General features: G+C 50.3%; 1 protein-coding gene across 4 annotated transcripts in view; it reads right to left on the bottom strand.

Moving 5' to 3' along the window:
- The window catches only part of Sh3pxd2a (SH3 and PX domains 2A), a 184934-nt gene extending 163857 nt beyond the window's left edge, over nt 1-21077 (bottom strand). For all 4 annotated transcript variants that reach the window (XM_090345954.1, XM_090345955.1, XM_090345951.1 and 1 more), the window contains exon 1: nt 20734-21077. In XM_090345954.1, the coding sequence (XP_090202080.1) occupies nt 20734-20805 (72 nt within the window). In that variant the 5' untranslated portion in view covers nt 20806-21077. The remainder of the gene's footprint in view (nt 1-20733) is intronic.
- Nucleotides 21078-21539: the final 462 nt, after the last annotated feature.

The raw sequence follows: 21539 nt of genomic DNA, 5'->3' as shown, positions 1-21539 counted from the left end.
GCCTCTATAGTCATGTGCAGAGTACACACACAGCTTCATGTGTCCTTCTTTTAACAGGGTCACCTTTGCTGCTCACCCTGTTCTAATAGCTCTTCTTCCTTTGAACGTTTTTGGCTCACTGAGTAGGAAGTTGCATGTGGCCCACTTCTTGTTTTCTTAACACAGTGGAAATATTTGGCCATTTCCATAATATTTAGCTTTCCCCATACAATACATAGATGGCACTTTTCATGTTGAGTTTCCAAGGGGCTGTTTATTTAAGAGAGATCAGCAGGATACCACACACTGCTAGGGAAGCCCAGCCCTGCAAGTGGGGGCAGGGAGGTGGGCAGAGGAGATGAAGCCATCTCCAGAAGTGTGTGCCCCAACCACTCTGGGACACACACAGGCATCTGATTCTCTCTTAATGCGTGTAATTTATGATGCGTCTCTTAAATTGAAAGGGCTTTCTGAGTCACTCCCTTAAGATCTCCTACTCCAAAATGCAATAAATGTGACTAAAATGGATATTTGTGAGAGTAAGGAGGGAATACTCCTTTTTAAAGGAAGGATCTTGTTTGCTTGTTTTTTAAATAGTCTGGTTCTAGCCTTTGAAGATGATGGATTATCCTGTAATCTGTGTCAACCACCCAGCAAGTATTTACTGAGCACCTGCTAAGTGAAAAGTCCCCTGCCCAAGCAAGGCAGAGGAGGAGATGAGAAGGGAACCAGGCCTGGGGAGAAGAAAGGGTTTGATGCTGCCTGCATATAGCTCAGAATGTAACTGGAGACATCAGACAAACACATAGTATGTACATAACACAGGACCTAACACCACATATAAGCCTAGCAAATTCAGGGCAAAATAAACACAGGAACAAAAAACAAAACATGGACTTTGCTAATAGTTCACCGTAGCAATACAGTTACAGCTATTCTGTGTGTGTGGGGGGGGGGGAGAGACAGCTATGAGTGTGTGTGTCACACTGGGTCTTGAACTCAGGGTCTGGGAGCTATCCCTTATCCCCCACCCCCCAAGGCTGATGTTCTACCCTTTCCAGCCTTTTGTTTAGTTGGAGATAAGAATGTCATAGACTTTCCTGTACAGACTGGCTTCAAACCTCAACCTTAGATCTCAACCTCCTGAGCAGGTAGGGTTACAAACATGAGCCAGCACAAAATTTATAGCTAATGATCAGTAAAAAGCTTCCCAAGCCAAATGTTAGGGAGCATCAATAAAGATTCCTTTTCCTATAATTGTCCCTGGCAAATAAACCTTATTTATTTCCATTTGCAAGGAAGGCCACCATTTCAACAGAGTTAATCTCCTGGCTTCTGTGACTGAGGGGCACAGAGGGAAGTCTGCAGCCCCATCCCACCATGGGCAAAGGCAGGTGAGCAGCAGCTCCTTTCGGGGCAATCTAGTGGGGCTTTCGGGAGCTGAGCAAAGGGGAACAAACAAGATAAGAGGAGTTTACTTCAGATTTAGTGCGAAAACAAAGGCGGTTTAGTTTTGAAAAGCTGGCTGGGTTCTTAAGATAACGGAGGAGGGTTTTAGGTTTCTGGTCCCATTAGTGAGACCTGGGTAGCAAATTATAAAAATGACTTTCATTCCAGGTGAGGGAGACAGGCCAGGAAAGAGTGATCCTAAGGGAGTAAAATGCCCTGTATCTCCCAAGGGAGTTTGGATTGGCCCGTGGGTAAGAGTGCCAACAGCCTGGAAGGTCTTCTGGGTCATACCAAGTGGTGGTGAGGATGCAGGGAGAGAGGAATCCTCAAGAAGAAGCTGGTAAAGCCACCTGAAAATCAATATGGCAGTGTTCGCGGCTTTCACCTAAGTCTACGCATACCGCCTACTACAGCAACCCCGGGGTACACACGGGGTTATCTTCACGGCCTGTGTTGATATCTGCATAGGAGAGATGCTGGAGGCAGGCTTAGTGTCCATCAAGAGGAAGAATGACCAGGAATAGTGGTATATGCCTGTAATCCCGGAGCTTGGAAGGTAGAGAATTGTGAGTTAGAGTCCAGCCTGGTGTATGTACAGACTTCCAGGCCACTGTGGGCTATTCAAGAGACCTTGTCTAGGGACTGGGAGTTTGGCCTAGTGGTAGAGTGCTTGCCTAGCATCCACGAAGACCCGGGTTCAATTCCTCGGTACCACATACATAGAAAAAAGCCAGAAGTGGTGCTGAGGCTCAAGTGGTAGAGCTCTAGCCTTGAGAAAGTCCAAGGACAGTGCTCAGGCCCTGAGCTCAAGGCCAGGACTGGCAAAAAAAAAAAAAAAAAAAAAAAGAGACCTTGTCTAAAAAAGATACAGTGAAGGGAGAAAAAGATACAGAGGAAGGACAGGGTGAATAAGTAATATATGGAGGGTGCAAGTGTGGACTGATAGAAAGCTCCGTGGTAGCCAGAAGCCATAGAGTAGATGCCTTCAAGCATGCAAACATAGCCGTGAGTACAATGGGAAACTGCCCAACAAACCCAAGAGCACAACAATGTCTTCTTTAGATTACAGAGCACACACACCACCCTTAGGTAGAACACAGCCTATTTCCTGAGCACACTTAGGCTTAAACAAATTAGAGCAGATGCCTAATGAGAAAGGAGGTGGGAACGAGGATTAGGGCAGAGGGGGGAAAATAAAGCAGGATGAGGGCTTGGCAATGGTGCTAATTCGCAGTGAACTGGAAAAGAGGATTAGCTTAATAGCTGCACCTGAGGTGGGGAAAAAAATGGAAGCTATGGTGCCGGGGCCAACCGGCAGCAAACCAGGGTTCGCAGATTGGGGTTCCTGAAATCGGGGCCACAATACCAGACAGGGAATGTCAAATATTGGCCAGTGCAAGGCTCAAGGTTCTGCAGAGCCCTGGTCCTAGAGGGATCTAGAAGTCAAGAGCAGGAGCTGTCTACCTATCCTTACCCAAGGACTGGTGCCATACTTCATACCCACTGTTCAGAACATAAACCTGTGATTACCACAAGACAGGAAGAAGCCCCTCAAACACCTGAAAGGGCTTAAAGGGATCTGGCAACCACCAGGCAATGGAAATGGCCTGTGGATGCTGGGAGCTGCATGGTAGATGCTCTGGTTTGCATATGTGACCTACAGATGCTTGTCTAGACTGACACATGGCCTAGAATTGGGGTGATGAGAAGGGTGGAAAAGGGAGCAGAGGCTAATGAGAGTGTGAGATGGGGCAGAAGCAGACTGTGGATAAGTGGATTCAGGGCAGGTCCCATCCTATCATGAAGGAATTTGAACAGCAGGCCTCCACCTCCATCCACTCCAAGCCTAGGGAACACGGAATGGGTGTCCAGGGCTGGAGTTCAAAGAGTGCTACCTAAGCTCTTCCTCACAGTCTCCCAGGGAGGTGTGGGAAGTCCAGAGGGGAAGCTAAAGGAGGAAAGGATTTCCTCACAGCAGCCAGGGACCACACAAAAAAGGGACCACTGCCACTCAGTGACACTGCACTCTACCCACTGTACAACAAACTCCTCTCCATGTGAGGCTGGCACAAGATGCGGGCTCTGGGCTAATTTACACTTGATCACTTTGACGGTTTCAATAGTCCTAGCACCACATTCTGCTCTGGAATCAACCAACCTAAAGGTGCCCCATCCAAGACTTCACTGCCTTTTCAGATAAATGCAGCCTTAGGACAGAATTCTGTATCCATGACCCCAAGCACTGATTCTGAGCTTTCATTCTTTCATGTTTGTGCTTTCCTCCTCCTCCCTCCCTCCCTCCTTCTCTAGTTCCCTTCCCTACCTGTGTGCTTTTCTCCTCCCTCCTTCCCTCCCTCCCTTCTTCTCTAGTTCCCTTTCTTCCTCTGTGTATGTGTCAGTATGGGGCTTCAACTCAAGGTCTTGCACTCTTGCTCATCCTTCTTGCTCATGGCTAGCACTCTATCACTTAAGGCATGCCTTCCTTGTTGCTGCTAATGGACATAGAAGGTTAGGAAATAAAATGTATAGGAAATAAAATGTGGAGGGTGGAGAGCTGAGAACGTGGCTTAGTAGTAGAGTGCTTGACTAGCATGCATGAAGCCCTGGATTCGATTCCTCAGTACCACATAAACAAAAAGGCAGAAGTGGTGCTGTGGCTCAAGTGGTAGAGTATTAGCCTTAAACACAGAGAAGCTCAGGGACAGTGCCCAGGCCTTGAATTCAAGCCTCAGGACTGGCAAAAAAAAAAAAAAAAAGAAAGGGGGGAGGGAGGGAGGAAGGAAAGAAAAGAAGCAAAAAAGAAATAAAATTTGGGATCTGTTAGGTCTTTAGCAGAATGCATCTGATTCTAACAGACCCAATTTTTCACTTTTACAAAATCACAGCAATAAAACCCCTGCACACGTCTTCTCGTGTACAATGGGGTAACCACAGAGTGTGGGATGAAACTTCTGGATCACAGAATATCCATAGTTTCAAGTTTAGATACTGCCAGGTTGTTTCCCACAGTGGTGAACTATGAAAGCTCTCTGCAGCAGGAGTTCCCATTTGCCCAGAATGTCCTCAGCACTTGGTATTATTGGACTTTTTAATCCTGTGCTTCCTAACAGGGAATAAAATAGACCAGTCAAACTGAACAAAACTGTTAATCAGAGCAAGTAAGAGTGGTTGAACAGGAAGCCCCTTACCTTGCATCTTTTGCCTTTCTACAATATTCTGTCCTGCTGCCCAGCCAAAAGAAAATAAAAAATAAGATAGTGTCCTGTATTGCTTCCATAGATATCAAGAGTCCTCAATCTACATTACAAAAAGCACTTCCCAGACTTGGCTACAGATGGTAAAGGACACTGGATTAAATATGGACTGACCCACATAACACAAATTCTAAAACAAATCTTACTCTCCAGTGCCACTCAGAAACTTATCCTACAGAAATACAACACAAGTTCCCAAGGATTTATGGATAGTTAGAATATCATTCTTTGTAGCAGAAAAAAAATTAAAATACTCTTTACAAAAGAGATCATTTTCCCCCTTTCTTGCTTCCTTCCTTTCTTTTTTCTTTCCTTCTTTTTGCCAGTTTGCTATACCTCATTTTTCTGGTTATTTTGGAGACATAATTTTGTGGATGTTTCTTCCCTGGCTGGCTTTGAACCTTGACCCTCTGAATCTCAGACTCCTGAGTAGCTAAAAATGAAAGTATAAGCCACCTGAACTTCCTGAAAGGTAAGGTGATGCTTTTCTGCATGTTTGAGCATTTTTGTTTGCTTTTTGGTTTGGTTTTGTCAATCAAGGGGCTTGAACTCAGGACCTGGACCCTGTCCCTCAGTTTCTGTGCTCAAGGCTAGAGCTCTACCACTTTAAAGTATAGATCTACTTTCAGTTTTCTGGTGGTTAATGGGAGATAAGGGTTTCATTGGGACTTTTCTTGCCCTGGATGGCTTTGAACATCAATCCTCAGATCTCAGCCTCCTGAGTAGCTAGGATTACAGGGTAAGCCAGCTGTTTAAAAGTTTGGCTGGGATTTTTGTTACTTGCAGCTGAACACCTCTCCTAAGGGATAAATACATTTGCCTTTGCCCAGCTCAAGTCCAAGCTCAAGCTCAAGCTCAAGGATTAACAAACACAGCTCAGCTCCACTCTGGGAGAACACCAAAGCACTGTGGACTTCCCCATCAGGGTCCCCAAGAGAGAAGTCCCATGACCCATGCCTCTAGGGGCAGAGTGCCCAAGTGAGAAGCAGCAACTTTCTCCAGAACTTAGGGAGGGGGTGGGGAGTTGGTCAACATTAAAAACAAATAATGATGCTTTTCTGTCTCTCTCTCCACCTCCTTCCGGAAAGAGATTCCCTGGGGGAGGGGTGGAAACTACCCCCCTCCCCCAGGGCTGTGATCAGGCCAGAGGAAGTGCTGGGAATAAACTCCAGGCTAAAGCAACACTTCCTGACAGACCCAGCCTCCTGGCTGTAAGGTGGGCAGGGGCAAAAATTCATGTGAGAAAAAGTGTCCTCGGAAGATCTTGAGCCTGGGCCCAGTGAAAGGAGCAAGTCACAAAACTCACATAGGTTATACAGCCATTTACAATGACCATAATACACCGTCCATAGACACAGAAAGGCCATGAAGGGCTGAGGGCCTGCGGACTAACAAAGGCTGGATGAAGACGATGGCTAAGGGGTTTTAAGCACAATGAAAATACTCTAAAACTGATGACTCTAACCCTGCAAGCCACTGAGAAGTACACTTTATACAGGTCAGGGGTACAGCATGAGAACTCTATCTCAACAAAGGAGTTCCCAAAACAGGAGGACTAAGAGCACTGAGGTGGGCTAGCCTCTGCCACGACTATGAGACTCAGTGAGGAGGCACTCATATGAGCTAGCCTCTGCCACCACTGGCCAGCTCAATGAGAACGCTGGCATGGCAATCTCTCATGTATCTATCATTGATACTATCCTCTATGCCAGCCACCAACTCTGTATTAGCCTCATTAAACAGAGGGGGGAACTGAGGCTCAGTGAGATTAGACCATTTGTGCCAGGTTACCTAGTTGGTGGAGGGTCTCGCTCCAGAAATCCCATCACCTGTAACCACAGCAATGCATTACCACATCCTCAATCCAAGACAGGAACTGCCAAACCCACACAGGCTCAACACTGGATTGTCACTTAACATGAACAGATTGGGCCTGGGGCCTAATTGATTAGAGGGAGGCTTTTGAAAATTCCTGCTGCACTGGCTGCCTTGAAAATATTCCCTGCCTCCCAGAACTGGCCTTAGCTGACCTGGCACATGTTGAAAGGGCAGAAGTGGTGGTCCTTTAAGATTCTCAGGGACAACCAGAAAAAACTCTGCTCTTGGCCAGGAGTGTGGTAGAGTGCTTGCCTAGCATACACGAAACTCTCGGTTCAATTCCTCAGTACACATACACAGAAAAAGTCAGAAATGGTACTGTAGCTCAAGTGTTAGAGCTCTAACCTTGAGAAAGCCCAAGGACAGTGCTCAGGCCCTGAGTTCAAACCCCAGGACTGGCTAAATAAATAAATAGCTCGAGGACCGTGCTCAGACTCTTAGTTCAAGTCCAAGTAACCACACAAATAAAGAACTGACTAATACCTCTTTTAAAAGCCCATGCTTCAGGAGAGAGTGTAAATTCTTGGTCTTGAATTAGGGTCTCTGGCGCTTGGCTCATATCTACCTACCAGTTAGGGACAGATGCTATTTTTCTTCTTGTTTCTTTCCATTCGGGTGCCTTAATGGGGGTTCCCGGTAGAATCTTTCCAACATAGAAAGGATAGCCAAAGATAGCAAGAGTTTCCCAGAGTAGGGAGCCAGAGGACACCGGCTCACAGCTGCAGCCCTGGAGAGACACAGTAATGCTGCAAAGATCCCACAGGGGCTGCTCAGCCCACTGAGGCCAGCCAGCCAGTCACAGGTAGAGTCCACAGCCTCACACACCATTTCCTTCCATTTTTTCCCCTCCATGCAGAGCGCCTCTGCTGCATGAGAGAGCCCCCACCTCTCCATTCCCAGGCCTCCACCCTGCTTCCCAAGACGTCCCCCATGGTCTCTTAGTGGAAGTTCTGACCACAGGGTGGAACCCAAGCCAAGCAAATTAGCTGAGCAGCCCAGATCCAAATCAGGTTAGGAGAACTATAATCCCATCAGCAGTTGGCTCCATGCATGAGAATGATTTGTTTGAGTGATGTTCAGTCTAAATCCACTGGCAGGAACAGGAGTAGTTCTATACTCTGCGCCCTCACTCCAGGCCTTTCACGGATGGAGTGTTTTAACCCACATCAGTCCATTTAACGCTCACTACCAGCAGGCAGTGGGGGAGGGAGGGTGTCTTGTCCCACTTTCCAGACTGCAGTGTGGCAAGCTGGATCCCAAGTCACAAGGTCAGGGACTGAGCTCACTGCCTCTACAGCATCCTTGATACACTCTGTGACAGAGATGGCATCAGCTGCTTCTACAGAGCGGGGAAAGTGAGGCTCAGAGTTAACCTACCTGGCTTCAGGCCACCCCTAAGCGAGTGGCAAAGCCTGAAGCTGAACTTAGGAGGGATCCTGAATCCCAAGTTTGCAAACACCACCCACGCCTGTGTCACTCTGAATAGGACAAGATGGGGCACACCAGTGCATGGCTACAGAGCCTGGGAGAGGGTAGATGAGGGCAGACACGAGGCCAGCAAGGCTGGCACCACGGGACAAAGCCAAAGGGCCTCAATACCTGATGTTACTGACCCAAATTGGAGAAGTCCAAGCAAAGAGAGCCTGGGGCTGTTGACAGACTGGCAGCCACAGATGATAGAACCAACAACAGCTGCTGTTTATTTCGGGGTCCCAGAGAAGGACATGTTGGAACCCATCATGTTCCAACAATAAACTGGGCAGGGCAAGCGGGGGAGGGAAGGTGGTTGCTTGCAGCTAAAGTGAGGATTCAGCCACCTGCTGGGGTGCCCTGGGAGTGTAGGTGTTAAAATCATCTTGCTAGACACTGTAATCTGGCCTCCACCAACAGTCTCTCTCCCTCTCCCATTCATCCTCCCTCCCCCCAACCCCAGCTCTACAAGCTAGAGTTGTGAATGGCCCAGGAAGTCAATTTCCTGCAGCAAACCCACCCCCTGTGGTGTCCAGTTCCAGAACAAATGGTTTTTCCTGTCTGGAGAAGGAGAGCCAGCTCAAGCTGGCTTCTTGTGGCTTTTGTCCCTTCACTTGTTAACTATGAGACCCACCCAAATGGAAGACACCAATCTATCACTACCCAATGCCTGGCACAGGAGGCCTGAAGACAGCCAACCTGGGATGCACAAGGCTGGCAGGCAGCATCTCCTGGAGGGGCAGCCAGCAAGAGTTTTCCCTAAGGGCTCTGGACACCCCCCAGCCTGGCTCTGAGACCCAGCTCTGCCTCTTCCTGACTGGTGGCCATTAGTAAATGAATCCCTCAGTATGCTTGGCAGAGTGGCCAGCTCATTCAGTGCCTTCGTGATGGTTCTGATCTTCAGTAGTTCTTAGTTAGCCTTGGGTTTCCTTCTCACTGCACACAGCATGGAGGTTCCCAGGTTAGCCCACACCATAGGCCAAGTGGAAGCACTTGATTCTGAGGATGTAATTCTAATCACTCCCAGGAAGAGAGAAATTTGATGGGCTGACCTGAAAATCTCAATACCATTTACCATATTACAGTGAAAGGAACATGTTTTTGAGTTTCAAACCACCAACTTCAACAACTGCAAGTTAGAACTCCTGGTGAAAACAGAGGTGGAATGGGAGGAAGGAAGGTGTTTTAGCAAAAGGAAGCTTAAATTCATGGGCTCGTCGCCCTTGATCAAGGACCTCCCCAGGTAGGTAGCAGGGTAAAAGATACAAGACTAAGGTGTGGTCTGGTTTGGTCAATAGCCTTAAGCAACTCACAACCCTCTGGCTCTCAGCTTTCAGTGCCCGGGCTTACACACAGTGGGTGCAAGACCAATATCCGGTCTCTGGAGTATGCACACTGCTTTTGGGGCTCTGGGCTTCCAACCCACTGCAGGGCCTGCCTTTCCTCAGAAGGCCCTGCTAGGGGACCAGGGTCAGAGCCTCCCCTCACCCCCAAAACAATCCCACTGTAATTCTCTAGCAGTGTTTTGGCCAGCTTCAGCCTTCAACAAGTCATCAGGAGGGCTGGGAATGTGGCTTAGTGATAAGAGTGCTTGCCTAGCATGCACGAAGCCTTGGGTTCAATTCCTCAGTAACACAACCAGAAAAACCCAGACGTGCAGCTGTGGCTCAAGTAGTAGAGTGCTAAACTTAAGCACAGAGAGGCTCAAGGTCAGTGCCCAGGCCCTTCATTTAAACCCCAAGGCTGGCAAAAACAAACAAAAACCTCATCAGGAGGCCCCATTACAGGGTAGCTGGGTGAGATTTGAGGCTCAGTCTGACCTCCATCCCCTGCCTACTGTTCCTCACCTCAACCTCTCAACCAGCCTCAGTGCTCCTCCCAGAGAAGGCCAGCCATGGTCCTACTTCAGGGCCTTAGCACTTGTCATTGCCACTATCAAGCTACCAACTTCTCTTCCTTTTCTCTTCAAGTCTTATTCAAAAGTCACCTACTCAGACAGGCCAGCCATGGCCTCCCTCTGTGAACCAGCATGGCCACTCCACCCTTGCCATTGAATCCCTCATCTAACACATGACCTAGTCCACCTGTCCTGTGCGTAGTCTTCCTCCCCCCATCGGAATATACATTCCAATGGGCAGGGGGCCTCATCTGCCCCCTGTCTCCCCTCTATGCCCACTTGGTAAACATTTAACTATTGGATGCCTGAATGAATAGGAGTAAGTAGATGCTGGCCAAAAGCTGAGACTGAAAACTATTGTTGGTGTTAAATAAGAGGTAAAGCAATAAACATTAAAGGACTTCAAAGACAGTTTAGGGAAGCTTCTGGGAGGATAAGATAAGGACAGTGGTAACAATAGCTGCCATTTATTGAACAGCTACTGTGTGCTAGCTCTCCATGGAACCACAACCAAGTGTTATTACTACTGTTACTTGCATGTTACAGATTAGAAAACCAAAGCCCTTGGAAGTTAAAAACAAAACAAAACCTAGACCCAAAGAAATAAGCAAGTGAGAGACAGGGCTGTGGACTAGCTCCAAAGCCTGAGCCTAGGTGGCAAGAACCAGCCATGCCCCGTCTTCTCCTCTAGTCGTCAGCTTCTAACCACTGCTCCCCCAGTTCTCTTTCTGGGGAGTTCATTCCAGTTTTCATAGCCTGGTTTTGCCTGAGCAAGTACAGTCAGGTTCCACTGCCTCCTGCTTCTAACTTCAATGCTGGGCCATTTGCCATCCACGAGGAGAGGGCATGGAGCCCCTGGCAGTGAGACTCTCCAAAAGGCTAGGTCTTCACAAGTGGCCCTGCTTCTTTAGGAGGGGTCAAGGGGGGGGAGGGGATAAAAAGAAAGGATGAACAAATGAAATCATGCTGTTCAGTATGTGAAAAACAACCTGTGTAACTTGTGGGCAGGGATGGGAGGGGAAAACAAAGGAAGGGTCACATTGTCCTGAAAGAGAGGGGGAGAGACAGAGAGACAGAGAGAGAGACAGAGAGACAGAGAGAGAGAGAGAGAGAGAGAGAGACAGACAGACAGACAGACAGACAGACAGACAGACAGAGAGGGAGGGAGAGAGAGAAACAGAGGAGACAGACAGAGGAAGAAGGAGGAGAAGGGGAGGAGGGAGGGAGGGAGGGAGGGGAAAGAAAAGAGAAAAGGAAGGAAGGAAGGAAGGAAGGAAGGAAGGAAGGAAGGAAGGAAGGAAGGAAACACACTCAGTACCTGACTGTAACCCCTCTGTACAACACCTTAATAACTCTTGTCTAGTGGCCCTGGACAAGGGTTCAAGGGGAATAAGAATTTGACCCTCCAGTAAGGCCAGAGTTTGCCCAGATTTATCTTATCCCAGCCACCAGCTGCAACTGTATCATGTTAATAAAGGAGCTCAGACAAGGCTGGGGGTTCACCTTAGACCCTGAAAGTCTTGTGTGGGACTCAGGTGATGAACTCATTCCCTTGGCCCAACCTCCTGGAAAGCTGTTAGAAAAGACATCTCTAAAACAAATGGACCCTGGACTGTGTATGGCACACCCTGTCCACTCTTGAGGATCAAGGCAGTGATCTCAACCAGACGCCCTGGGACACGAACAGCAGCCTCGGGCAGAAGGAGCAGGAGAGGCCATACACAGCTAGTTTTGTCACTTGTGGATGTTTCCCGAATGAGCAGGGAGAGAAACGAAGTCATCCACCCAGCAGTTCAAGCTTCCAGGGAGGGGCAGTGGCATGTCATCAAATCTCTACAGTAGCACAATGGAAACCAAGTCCCAGGCTGCTGGGCTGCTACTGCAGAGAACTGGGTTCAAAGCCTAACTCTCTCCTCTTACTATGTGAGCCCCTCTCTGAGCCTCAGGCCTATCAAAAAAAGGATAGGGGACCAGGGTTAAATAAGATACTGTATAGAATACACCTAGAAACCTCCACTGTATAATTCTGACTGGACTCCACCATCTCCCCAGCCCAGAGCCACCACGTTCAGAAACCATGAGAAAAATGAAGCTATTTTTCTCAGGTTGCCAAAGAACAATGACTAAAGTAACCAATATGATGACATGTGTAACTCAGCAAGAAAAGGATTGGTTTGCCAGCCCACCAGAGTGTGAACCAACAGAAACCCCTCCCTTTGGGAGCCCTGTCCTTCATCCACAAGAACTTGTGTCCCTTCCCAGAGCCAGGCAGAGGGCTCCCTTCATTAATCCCAGCCCAGGAGGCAGACTTCAGGAAAGAGTTTCCCTGTGGGAGCCTCACTGCCAGCACCAGGCCAGCGCCCAGCACCATGCCAGGCAGCAAGGCCTCCTCTTCTGCTGTCACACAGAAATTCTCCCACACAGGCAGGTCCCTTAAAATAGCTCTTTGGGCCTGAGCCACCAGGAAACATAATAAAGCTGGGTCAGAGCTGGGCCTACCATGAAAGCTTACAAAGCAGTCACTTCAAAGGACAAGGACAAACCCTGAACAGAAGGAGCCCTAGGTAGGAGCCCAGCCCAGTAGGGTTCACAACAAGAAGCCCTGTTCCACAGCATGACAGGTAGCAGAAGTCTATTTCGACCCCTCGGACACCCTTGGAGAAAGGCCAATCACATGAAGTAGAGATTGTGAGAGAGCGGGCACAGGCTGAGGGGAGGGACAAATATAACTCAGTGTGTGCTTTACGTGACTTATGCTTTCTTAATCACAGCCTCCAAGTCAAATAGGGTTAAACATGCAGCTTTCAGGCCCCGTGTGGTGACTCAGGTCTAGTCTAAGGAGCAGTACCAGGCAAAAACGCAAAACCCTATCTGAAAAATAAGGGATTGGGGGAATGGCTCAATTGGTAGAGTGTCTGCCTAGGGAGTGTGAGACCTGAGTTCAAACCCCATTACCTACCCCTTCCCCCCAAAAAAGGAAAAGAAATTCTCATGAGTGTGTTCAGACCAACGATGATACACCAGAGATCTAGCAGTACCCAGAACAGAATACATAGTAGCTGTGCAATGCTAGAGGTAACATCAGGCAATCGAAGCCAAGGTCTCTTTCAACAGTTACCCAGTGCCATGTTCCATGAGAAAAGAAAGTACAAGGCAGTCTACCAGGAACTTCTCAGGGGGGGGCAAATGGACAGATCAGCAGCAGCTGCCTCACAATCCCTTCTCCCACCTGCAGCCCTACCCCTACCCCTTATCCCTGCCAAGTTCACTATCAGCCCTGGGCAGCTCCTCCAGCCCTTGCTGCTTGCAGTTGCAGTGAGATCTGGTAAGAGTGGTCAGTTTCCACCAGGTCTGAAGTTCACACTCTGGAGGTCTCAGAGGGGACACAAGAAGGCACTGTGTCTATCCAGTGTGCCCCTGTCCAGGTGTGGGGAGGCAGCTTCCTCACCAGCCAAAGGGAAGTGACAGCACAGGGCTAGAGAAAGCAGCCAGCGGAGGGGCAGAAAGCACAGCTGCTTCCTCTTTGCTAACTCAGCCCCTGGGTGTCACTTCCCTCAGGTAATAGCAAGGCCGCATGGTACTGTCTCTGCCCAGTCCCCACGGCGGTAGCTTTAGAAAAAAGCCAAGAGTTGTTCCAAGTGGTCCTTAGCGCTGTTTTAACTAAGGTCCTAAGGTGGGCTCAAGTCAGCCCTAGCCAAGAGCCCATCCCAAGAGAAGCCAGGCATGTGCCCTTGCTAAGAAACTCCTCGGGGATCCAGAAGAACTCTTTGCATGACATGTCCTCATATCCCTCTCTGGACTCAACACTTTCACACCTGCTCTCTTCTGCACAGCAGACCAGAAAGGAAGCAGTGGGGGTTGGGAGTTTGGCCTAGTGCTTGCCTAACATGCACGAAGACCCAGGTTCTTCGGAACCACATACATAGAAAAGCCTGAAGTGGTGATGTGGCTCAAGAGGTAGAACACTAGACTTGAGGAAAAGCCCAAGGACAGTGCTTGGGCCCTGAGTTCAAGCCCCAAGTTTGGCAAAAGAAAGAAAGAGAGAGAGAGAGAGAGAGAGAGAGAGAGAGAGAGGGAGGGAGGGAGGGAGGGAGGAAGGGAGAAAGGAAGGAAAGAAGGAAGGAAGGAAGGAAGGAAGGAAGGAAGGAAGGAAGGAAGGAAGGGAGGAGAGAGAAGCAGTAGCTCTTGTCTGGATGAACAAATGGGGCTCTGGGAAGGGAGAGATGACATGGGCTGATGGTATAACTTGAGAGGCCTCAGATTGAACCTCTTTGAAAAAGCTTCCCCAGGTGTGGAGCATGTCAGAAAAGAGCTACAGAGGCTCTGGGGGTACAGGGCAGTCCCACTGTACACTTACTCACTCGGCGGATAAGCTGCACGGTGGGGATTGCCATGCATTTGGACTCTGGGCCTGCGCCTGCTCACCTATACAATATGACTGCTGGAGGAAACTTAACACTTAACACTATTATGAAAGTATCCGTGGAGAGCCTTTGATACAAAGAAAGGTTTTTGAAATGTTAACTGTTCAGTTGTTTGTTTGGTCTGTTTGCAGTATTAGGGTTTGAACTCAGGACCCCCTAACCTGTGTTCTACCCCTTAAGCTACACTTCTAGCCCTTTGCTTTCAAGTCTGTTTTTTAGATAGGGTCTCATGCATTTGCCTGTGCCAGCCTTGGCCTATGATCCTCCTAATTCCACCTCCCACGAACTGGGATTGCAAGCATATCTAGTTAGTTGTTATTTTTATCATGTCATTTTCCCTAGACAATCAAGCTTACTGGACCATCCACAGGGGCGGGCACTGTCTTTCTCCTGTGGCAGGGCAATATGGAAAGGAATTATTCCACAAAAACATCAGCCAGCCAAGAGTTCCCCACTAGCGAATCCGAAGGCCCTGGTTCTCCCACTTCTCCTCTTCAGTCCTGCTTCCTCAAGGGCATGACATAATCAACTTTTACAGGGCACCTGACCCCTAGGAATAGAGCTATAAACAGAAGGGGCTGGGATCTAGCCAAGAGTTCCCGAAGCAGAATTACCTTGAATGACAGTCCAGGAACTTTGAGCCTCTATTTCCACATCTATGAAATGGGAAGAAAACACCCACCTGTCTCACGTGGGTATTAGGAAGCTCAAAGAAAATGCATTGTGCAGGCATGCTCTTTGGTGCCTGGCCCTATCAGATTCTTATGTTAGCTCTTCCCCCTCTCGGTGTGTGACCTTGCATCATGGCTGGACTCTGCTCAGCACTGTGTACACAACACAGCTCAGTCCTTGCTGCTGCTATGGTGACTTGCCTAGAGGTTATCTGGGGGAGGAGACCTTTCCATGGGTAGCCCTTAACATCCAGGCTCATGACCTCTCCATTCACCTGCCTACCTACAACTGGCTCCCCTCCCTGCAGGCCAGCGGCAGCCTGGCCAGGCAGGAAGCCATTTGCTGTTCTGGGGAGCTGCCTGTTCAAATGCTGACCACCCTGTGGTGAATTCTGCTATTTTTGGCAAATTGTTGTGTCAGATTGGGCCTCTGGCCCTTGTTAAGAACCTACTTCCAAAGCCAGAATTGCCACCTCATTTCCCACACACACCCCTTTGTCCTTCCTGTCCCTGGGGTCCCCATCCCGAACCCTTTCCTGGATTCTCAGAACTCAAGAGGAGTTAAGTGTGACTCTCATTATGTGTAAGTCTATTATTTGTTTGATTTTGTTTAATTAGGAAGCAAAAGAGAATGTTGCCAGTTAGCCTTCTCTGGCCAAGAGCTCAGTGACTCAGGCTGAGGAAATTAGTAGGCAATTTCCAGGGATCTGCTGTGTGCAGCAAAGTGAGAAGCCTCGCCACAGTCCCCAGCTCACAGCCCTGCAGTCCAGTGACTCGGCTGGCCCTGGAAGAGCTCTCTGGAAAATGCAGCAGCTGGTGCGTATATTTCTGGAGCTAGAACCAGTCTCCTCTGATATCAAATACATTTTCCCCCTTCCCTTCCCTTCCACCACACACAGTGATTCCAACCCCAATTTGCCCTCCCCACCACAAAAAACCGTCACTCTGCCCTGACGGGGACCATGATAAATGGCTGGCTGTGCTCCCTGTTCCAACGGTCTTGAAGGATGTGGTTGGTTGTTCCATGAGCAAGGAGCCTCATCAGCCCTGTGAATCAGCCCTCATCACTTCCCTCCTGAAAAAGAACAGTTCCCATCTGTGTGTGTGTGTGTGTGTGTACATGCACCTGTGTATATGTGTGTGTGTGTGTGTGTGTCACACAGACTGGGGGCAGGCAGTGCCAACCCCTCTGTCGCACTGAGCTTTGTCCTTACCTGGAGCTCCCTCCTCCTTCCCAGTCCATGATGCTTTCCTTCCCCTTCTCAGCTTAGGAGGAAGTCAACACTAAGTCACAAAGCTCAGCCAGGAACCCTTCCATGTCTTAATAGCTGCTCAGTGATTTTCTGGTCTGATGGGCAAATAGCCTAAGTGTCACCATGTTACTAACAGCTGGTTCCCCCTTTCTACCAGCCTTACATGTTGATTCTGTCCCCTTTTATGCTCAGCCTTGCCTGATGGTTCTAGGCAGAATTAAGTGATGAGAAAAGCAGCCAGATACCAGGATATGGCAAGTGTCCACAACCAGATACTGGGCAGAAACTTTCCCCTAAATCATTTCAGGTCAACTTCCCAGAGCCCTGTGAGGTAATGATCGGCCCCAAAATACTCCTTCTATGACAAAATTGGCCCTGAAAGACTCTATAGTCTGTGGAGGCACAGCCTCACCTCTATGGGGTGAGAGTCACTGTCCCCAGGCTTACAAGGTAAAAATGAAGAGCAAAGAAATGAATGAATTTGGAGATAATTCCTTAAAACAAAACAAAAAGCACGCCAGGCGGGTGGCTCATGTCTGTAATCCTAGTATTCAGAAGGCTAAGATCTGAGGACTGCGGTTCAAATAAGACTCTTTTTTTTTTTTGCCAGTCCTGGGCTTGGGCTCAGGGTCTGAGCACTGTCCTTGGACTTTCTCAAGGCTAGAGCTCTACCACTTGAGCCTCAGCACCACTTCGGCTTTTTTCTATGTATGTGGTACCGAGGAATCGAACCCAGGTCTTCGTGCATGCTAGGCAAGCACTTTAACCACTAGGCCAAACTCCAGGCCCAAAACATAAGACTCTTATCCAGTTAATTACTAGAAAACTGGAAGTGGTGCGGAGGCTCAAAAGGGTAGGATCAAGCCCCAAATCTATAGGATGTATTGTTTCTACTGGATCCACCAATTCACCACCCATAACTGGGACAGACACCGTTCTGGATTTGCTCTGTTCCCCCTGCCTCCTAGGGACCTCCTCTCCCCCCAGCATGGGTCAAATGCAGCTGTGCAGCAGCTCACAAATACCAGCCTGCATGGCTTTCTCACTACCAGAGGCCTAAGGCTGGCCTCCTCACCAGAGAAGGGCCCCACCTTCTAAATGCAACTATGGAGGAAAATGACCTGCATTTACCCAGATCCCCTGGCACTAACTGGGAGACTAAAAGGAATCTGGCTAATGTCTGCAAGCCTCCATTAACCCATCTGTAAAAAGGAACCACAGAAACTCCCCCTCAGTGGGGCAAACTGTTGGAACCCCATGAGAACATGCATGTGAGGTGTAAGGCTCTGTGGATGGTAACTGCAGACACTGGCTATTATTTGCATTCCCTGAAGAGTCCTGTAGAGGATCAGAACATTCATGACTAGTGTTTGTCTGAAATAAACACTCAGGAAAGGAATCAACTGTGAAAGCATGACACCTCCCCAATCCAGACAGTCTTATGGGCTTTAGATAAACGAACTTTTCTCTACCACCATTCCATCCCACACACATCTACTTACCCAGACCTGTGAGTTCAAAGATAATGCAAACTTACAATGCAAAACTCGAATCCCTATCAGAAAACTTTCCCATGGATGCACCTGTAGTTTGAAGCCCAAGCCAGTTTACTTTACCTAAAGTCTCCTAGGCGCAGCTTATGGTTGAGAGGGGCGGGGGGGGGGGGGGGGACTAGGAGTTTGGCCTAGTGGTAGAGTGCTTGCCTAGCATGCACGAAGACCTGGGTTCGATTCCTCGGTACCATATACATAGAAAAAAGTCCGAAGTGGTGCTGTGGCTCAAGAGGTAGAGCACTGGGCCTTGAGAAAGGCCAAGGGCAGTGCTCAGGTCCTGAGTTCAAGCCCCAGGACTGGCAAAAAAAAGTGGGGGGGGAATGAGTGCTCAGGTCCCTGCCAACTCCACAATTCCATAACATATACTTTCTCCTTCCATTGTTTTCCAGAACCTCAGTGCAGAGGTCTGCAGGGCCCCATCCGCTCAGTGACATCATCCCTGCCCCAAGCATCATGTCATACATTCTTACACAGGAAACAGAGATGTCCCAGGAAACTGTCTGTAGAAAGGGAGGAAATGGATTATTTCAAGGGAACCAGACAGAACCTCTTTTGTATTTCCCACATAGTACACATTATTATTAATCCTAAATCCCCAAGTCTTTCTTCCTTTCTGCCAGACCATTTCAAAAATAGTTTCTTAGTCAGAGTTTCACCAACAGTGAGCTACCATTTAATGAGTGCTTGTTATGTTCTCAGAATCAAGCTAAGTGCTTCATGTGGATGATACCATGTAATTCTCCTTACAGCCCTATGAAATACAGATGATTGTGACCTTCAATTTATAAGGAGGCTGAAGCGCACAGAAGTTTAAAGAGCATGTCCAAGGTCATACAGCCAGTTAGTGGATGAACAAGACAAGCTAGCTTCCAAGTCCCCTGTCAGTAACTGCCTTTCAAGACTGCCCAAGCAGGTCCCACTCTGGTCTTCCTAGCAGCATTCCCGATGCATTGCGGCCTTGTCATGCACCTGGCTGGTCAGAGTTAAAAGATGATGTTTCATCTAAAATCCAGAGCTAGAAAAGCACCTGTCTGGGTCTCAAGAGCAAAGAGTGCCATCTGTTGAAAGCAGTACCAACTTCAACCCAGAAAAGAGAACCCTTAAAAATCTTAGTCTGGCCAGGCACAGTGGCTTACCCCTGTAATCCTAGCTACTCAGGAGGCTGAGATCTGAGGATCAAGGTTCAAAGCCAGCCCGGGCACAAAAGGACCTCAGACTCTTATCTCCAATTAACCTTTAGAAAACAGGGAATGAGGCTTGGTTCTCAGCAGAGGGGAATAGTCTTGAGCTGAAGAGCTCAGGGACAGTGCCCAGGCACAGACCCACACACACACAAAAAAATCTTAGTCTGCAATGTTTGAGAAAGGAGGTTATAAGGGTGGGCTAGACAATAAGGCCTGGGATGTGCAAATAGGAACCAAGTTGACCACCCAGTGATTTAAGCCCTCCAAAAGGCACTACGTATCTCTTTCTTCTCATGTTCTAGATTCCTGTCTGTCTCTTTGTCTCTGTCTCTCTTTCTTTCTCTCTCCTTCCTGTCCCCTCTCCATGCTGTGGGTGGAACCCAGGACCTCAAGCATGCTAAGCAAATGCTCTACCACTGCGCCACATCCTCAGTCCTAAAATCAGTTTTCTTGTATGGAAGGGTGCAGAAGCAGATGACAGAAAAGGACCAACTCTTGTATAAGGGAACATCCCACACAGACCTACCTCTCAGCCAGATCATTCTGATCCCAACCTGAGCCCAGCCCCAAGTGCTAAAGGATAGTAAAAGAAAAAAACCTCACCACACACGTGCACACACACACACACACACACACACACACACACACACACCCTTCAGAGATGCTGTGATTCAGGCAGAAAAAGCAGCCTGAGGCTCACAGTACCACAAAGCCCAGCCTTCTTCCAACAAGGAAATAAAAGGCACTTCAGAGACCAATGTGCAATCTAGGGCAGCAACCAACAGCCTGTTTTAATTGTTCAAATTAATGCTTTGAGTATTCTAAATGCCCCTTTAAATGCCCAATTTGCAAATCAGACGCGGCTCTACTGTCCATGTCTGTCCGTCTGTCGTCTATCTCAAGTCCAGGAGCCATCCTAGGGCAGCTAGGACTCTGTTTACTTCTTAAGGTGTGAAGGATGGGGCGACAGGCCCGGCTGAGATGAAAGAGGGCCTGCCACAAACCTTGGAGCCAGGCCATGTCAACCTTAGCCTCGTCTCATTAATTTGGGGGGTAGCCGGGGGAGGGGCGCGCCGCCAGCTCCTCGGAGACCACACTAACATTCGCCTGCTGGTGTTTGGAGATGGCGCATCATCACTTCAGAGGAAATGACCCCGGCTAAGGGTCACGTCCAGGGGAGGGATAAAAGGAAAAGCCACAATTCCCCTCACGCCGCGGGACACAATGGCTTTAAGGAGGAAATCAAGGCTCGACGCGGAAAGTGGAGAGGGCCGGGGGCGCGGCGCTCCCCTCGGGCCCCGCAGACCTCCGCGGCCGAGCGGGCAGATGCGGGCGGCAGGCGGGGCGCGTGGCTCGTCCCCGGGAAGCCTCCGAAAGCATCCCGGGGGCTGCGCGGGGAAAGATGCTCGGTGGAAGCCGACCCGGGCAAGGGGCGCCCCCGGGGAGCGAGGGGGGACATGCCCGGTTCCGACGGGGCGGCCCGCGGCCAGCCAGCCACCCACCGAAGCCCCGGCGGACGCATGACTTCACCGTCGTCACGGACAAGGGCGGGCAACCACTTGCCAATTCCCATGCCAAAAAAAGAAGCCGGGGAGAGGGGAGTGGAGGCCGGACAGAAAAGGCTTCCCGGGAGATCGCCGCCCGGGGAAGGGCGGCCCCGGGGACGCCGGGCCCGGGCGCTAGCGGGCGGGCGGGGGGCGGGGGGCGGGGGCGGTACTCACATAGTGCTTCGAGGGGTTCCTCCGCTTCTCCACGTCCACCACGGTGGCCTCCTGCACGCAGTAGGCCAGCATCTTGCCGACAAAGCGAGTGGCGCCCCCCGGCGGCGTCACCTTCTCATCGGGTCCCGGCGGCCACCCCGGCCCAGCGCGCCGCTCGCAGTCCCGGTTCCCGGTGCACACGGGTCTGGCTCCGGGGCAGTCGGCTGTCCCCGAGGGCACGCGGGCTCCGTGCGCCCCGGGCGGCTCCCGTGGGCCTGCCGCGCGTCCCTTCCCTTCCTCCCCTTCCTTCCCTCGCTCCCGCGCCGCCGCCGCGCGCCCGCTCTCCCTCCCGCGCTCTCCGCCGCCCGGTGGGTCCGGCGGGAACTGGAGGAGCCGGGGAGGCCGGGGGTGTGTCCCGTCGGCGAGGGCACGGGGCGGGGGCCCGAGCCTGCTGTCAGCGCGCCGGGGAGGGGCCGGCGGCGCCCCGGGGCCGCGCTCGCTCGGGCTCCGGGGGGCTCGGCGCTGGCCGCGGCGGTGCGCGCAGGAGGCGGAGGCCGGGCCCCGCAGGCAGGCGGGGAAGGGAGGAGAGGGGAGGGGAGGGGAGGAGGCGGGAGGGGAGGGGCTCCGGGCGGGGGGAGGGGCTCCGGGCGGCGGCGAGGGGGCTGCGGCCGGGCTGGCGCGGCCGGGGTGGGCCCGGGCGCCCCTACCCGAGCCCGGGAACCTGGGGAGCGGCCTGGCGCCGCACCGGGCTGGACTCCAGCCGGCTCCGGAGGGAGGAAGCGTGGGATCCCGCTTCGAGACTTCTGGTTGCCACCTTTATGTCCCCC

Source organism: Megascapheus bottae, chromosome 15 (genome assembly GCF_031878675.1).
Source record: "Megascapheus bottae isolate mThoBot1 chromosome 15, mThoBot2.hap1, whole genome shotgun sequence".
Classification (NCBI taxonomy): domain Eukaryota; kingdom Metazoa; phylum Chordata; class Mammalia; order Rodentia; family Geomyidae; genus Megascapheus; species Megascapheus bottae.
The sequence above is the reverse complement of the archived record's forward strand: the minus strand, read 5'-3'. Positions and strand labels throughout refer to the sequence as shown.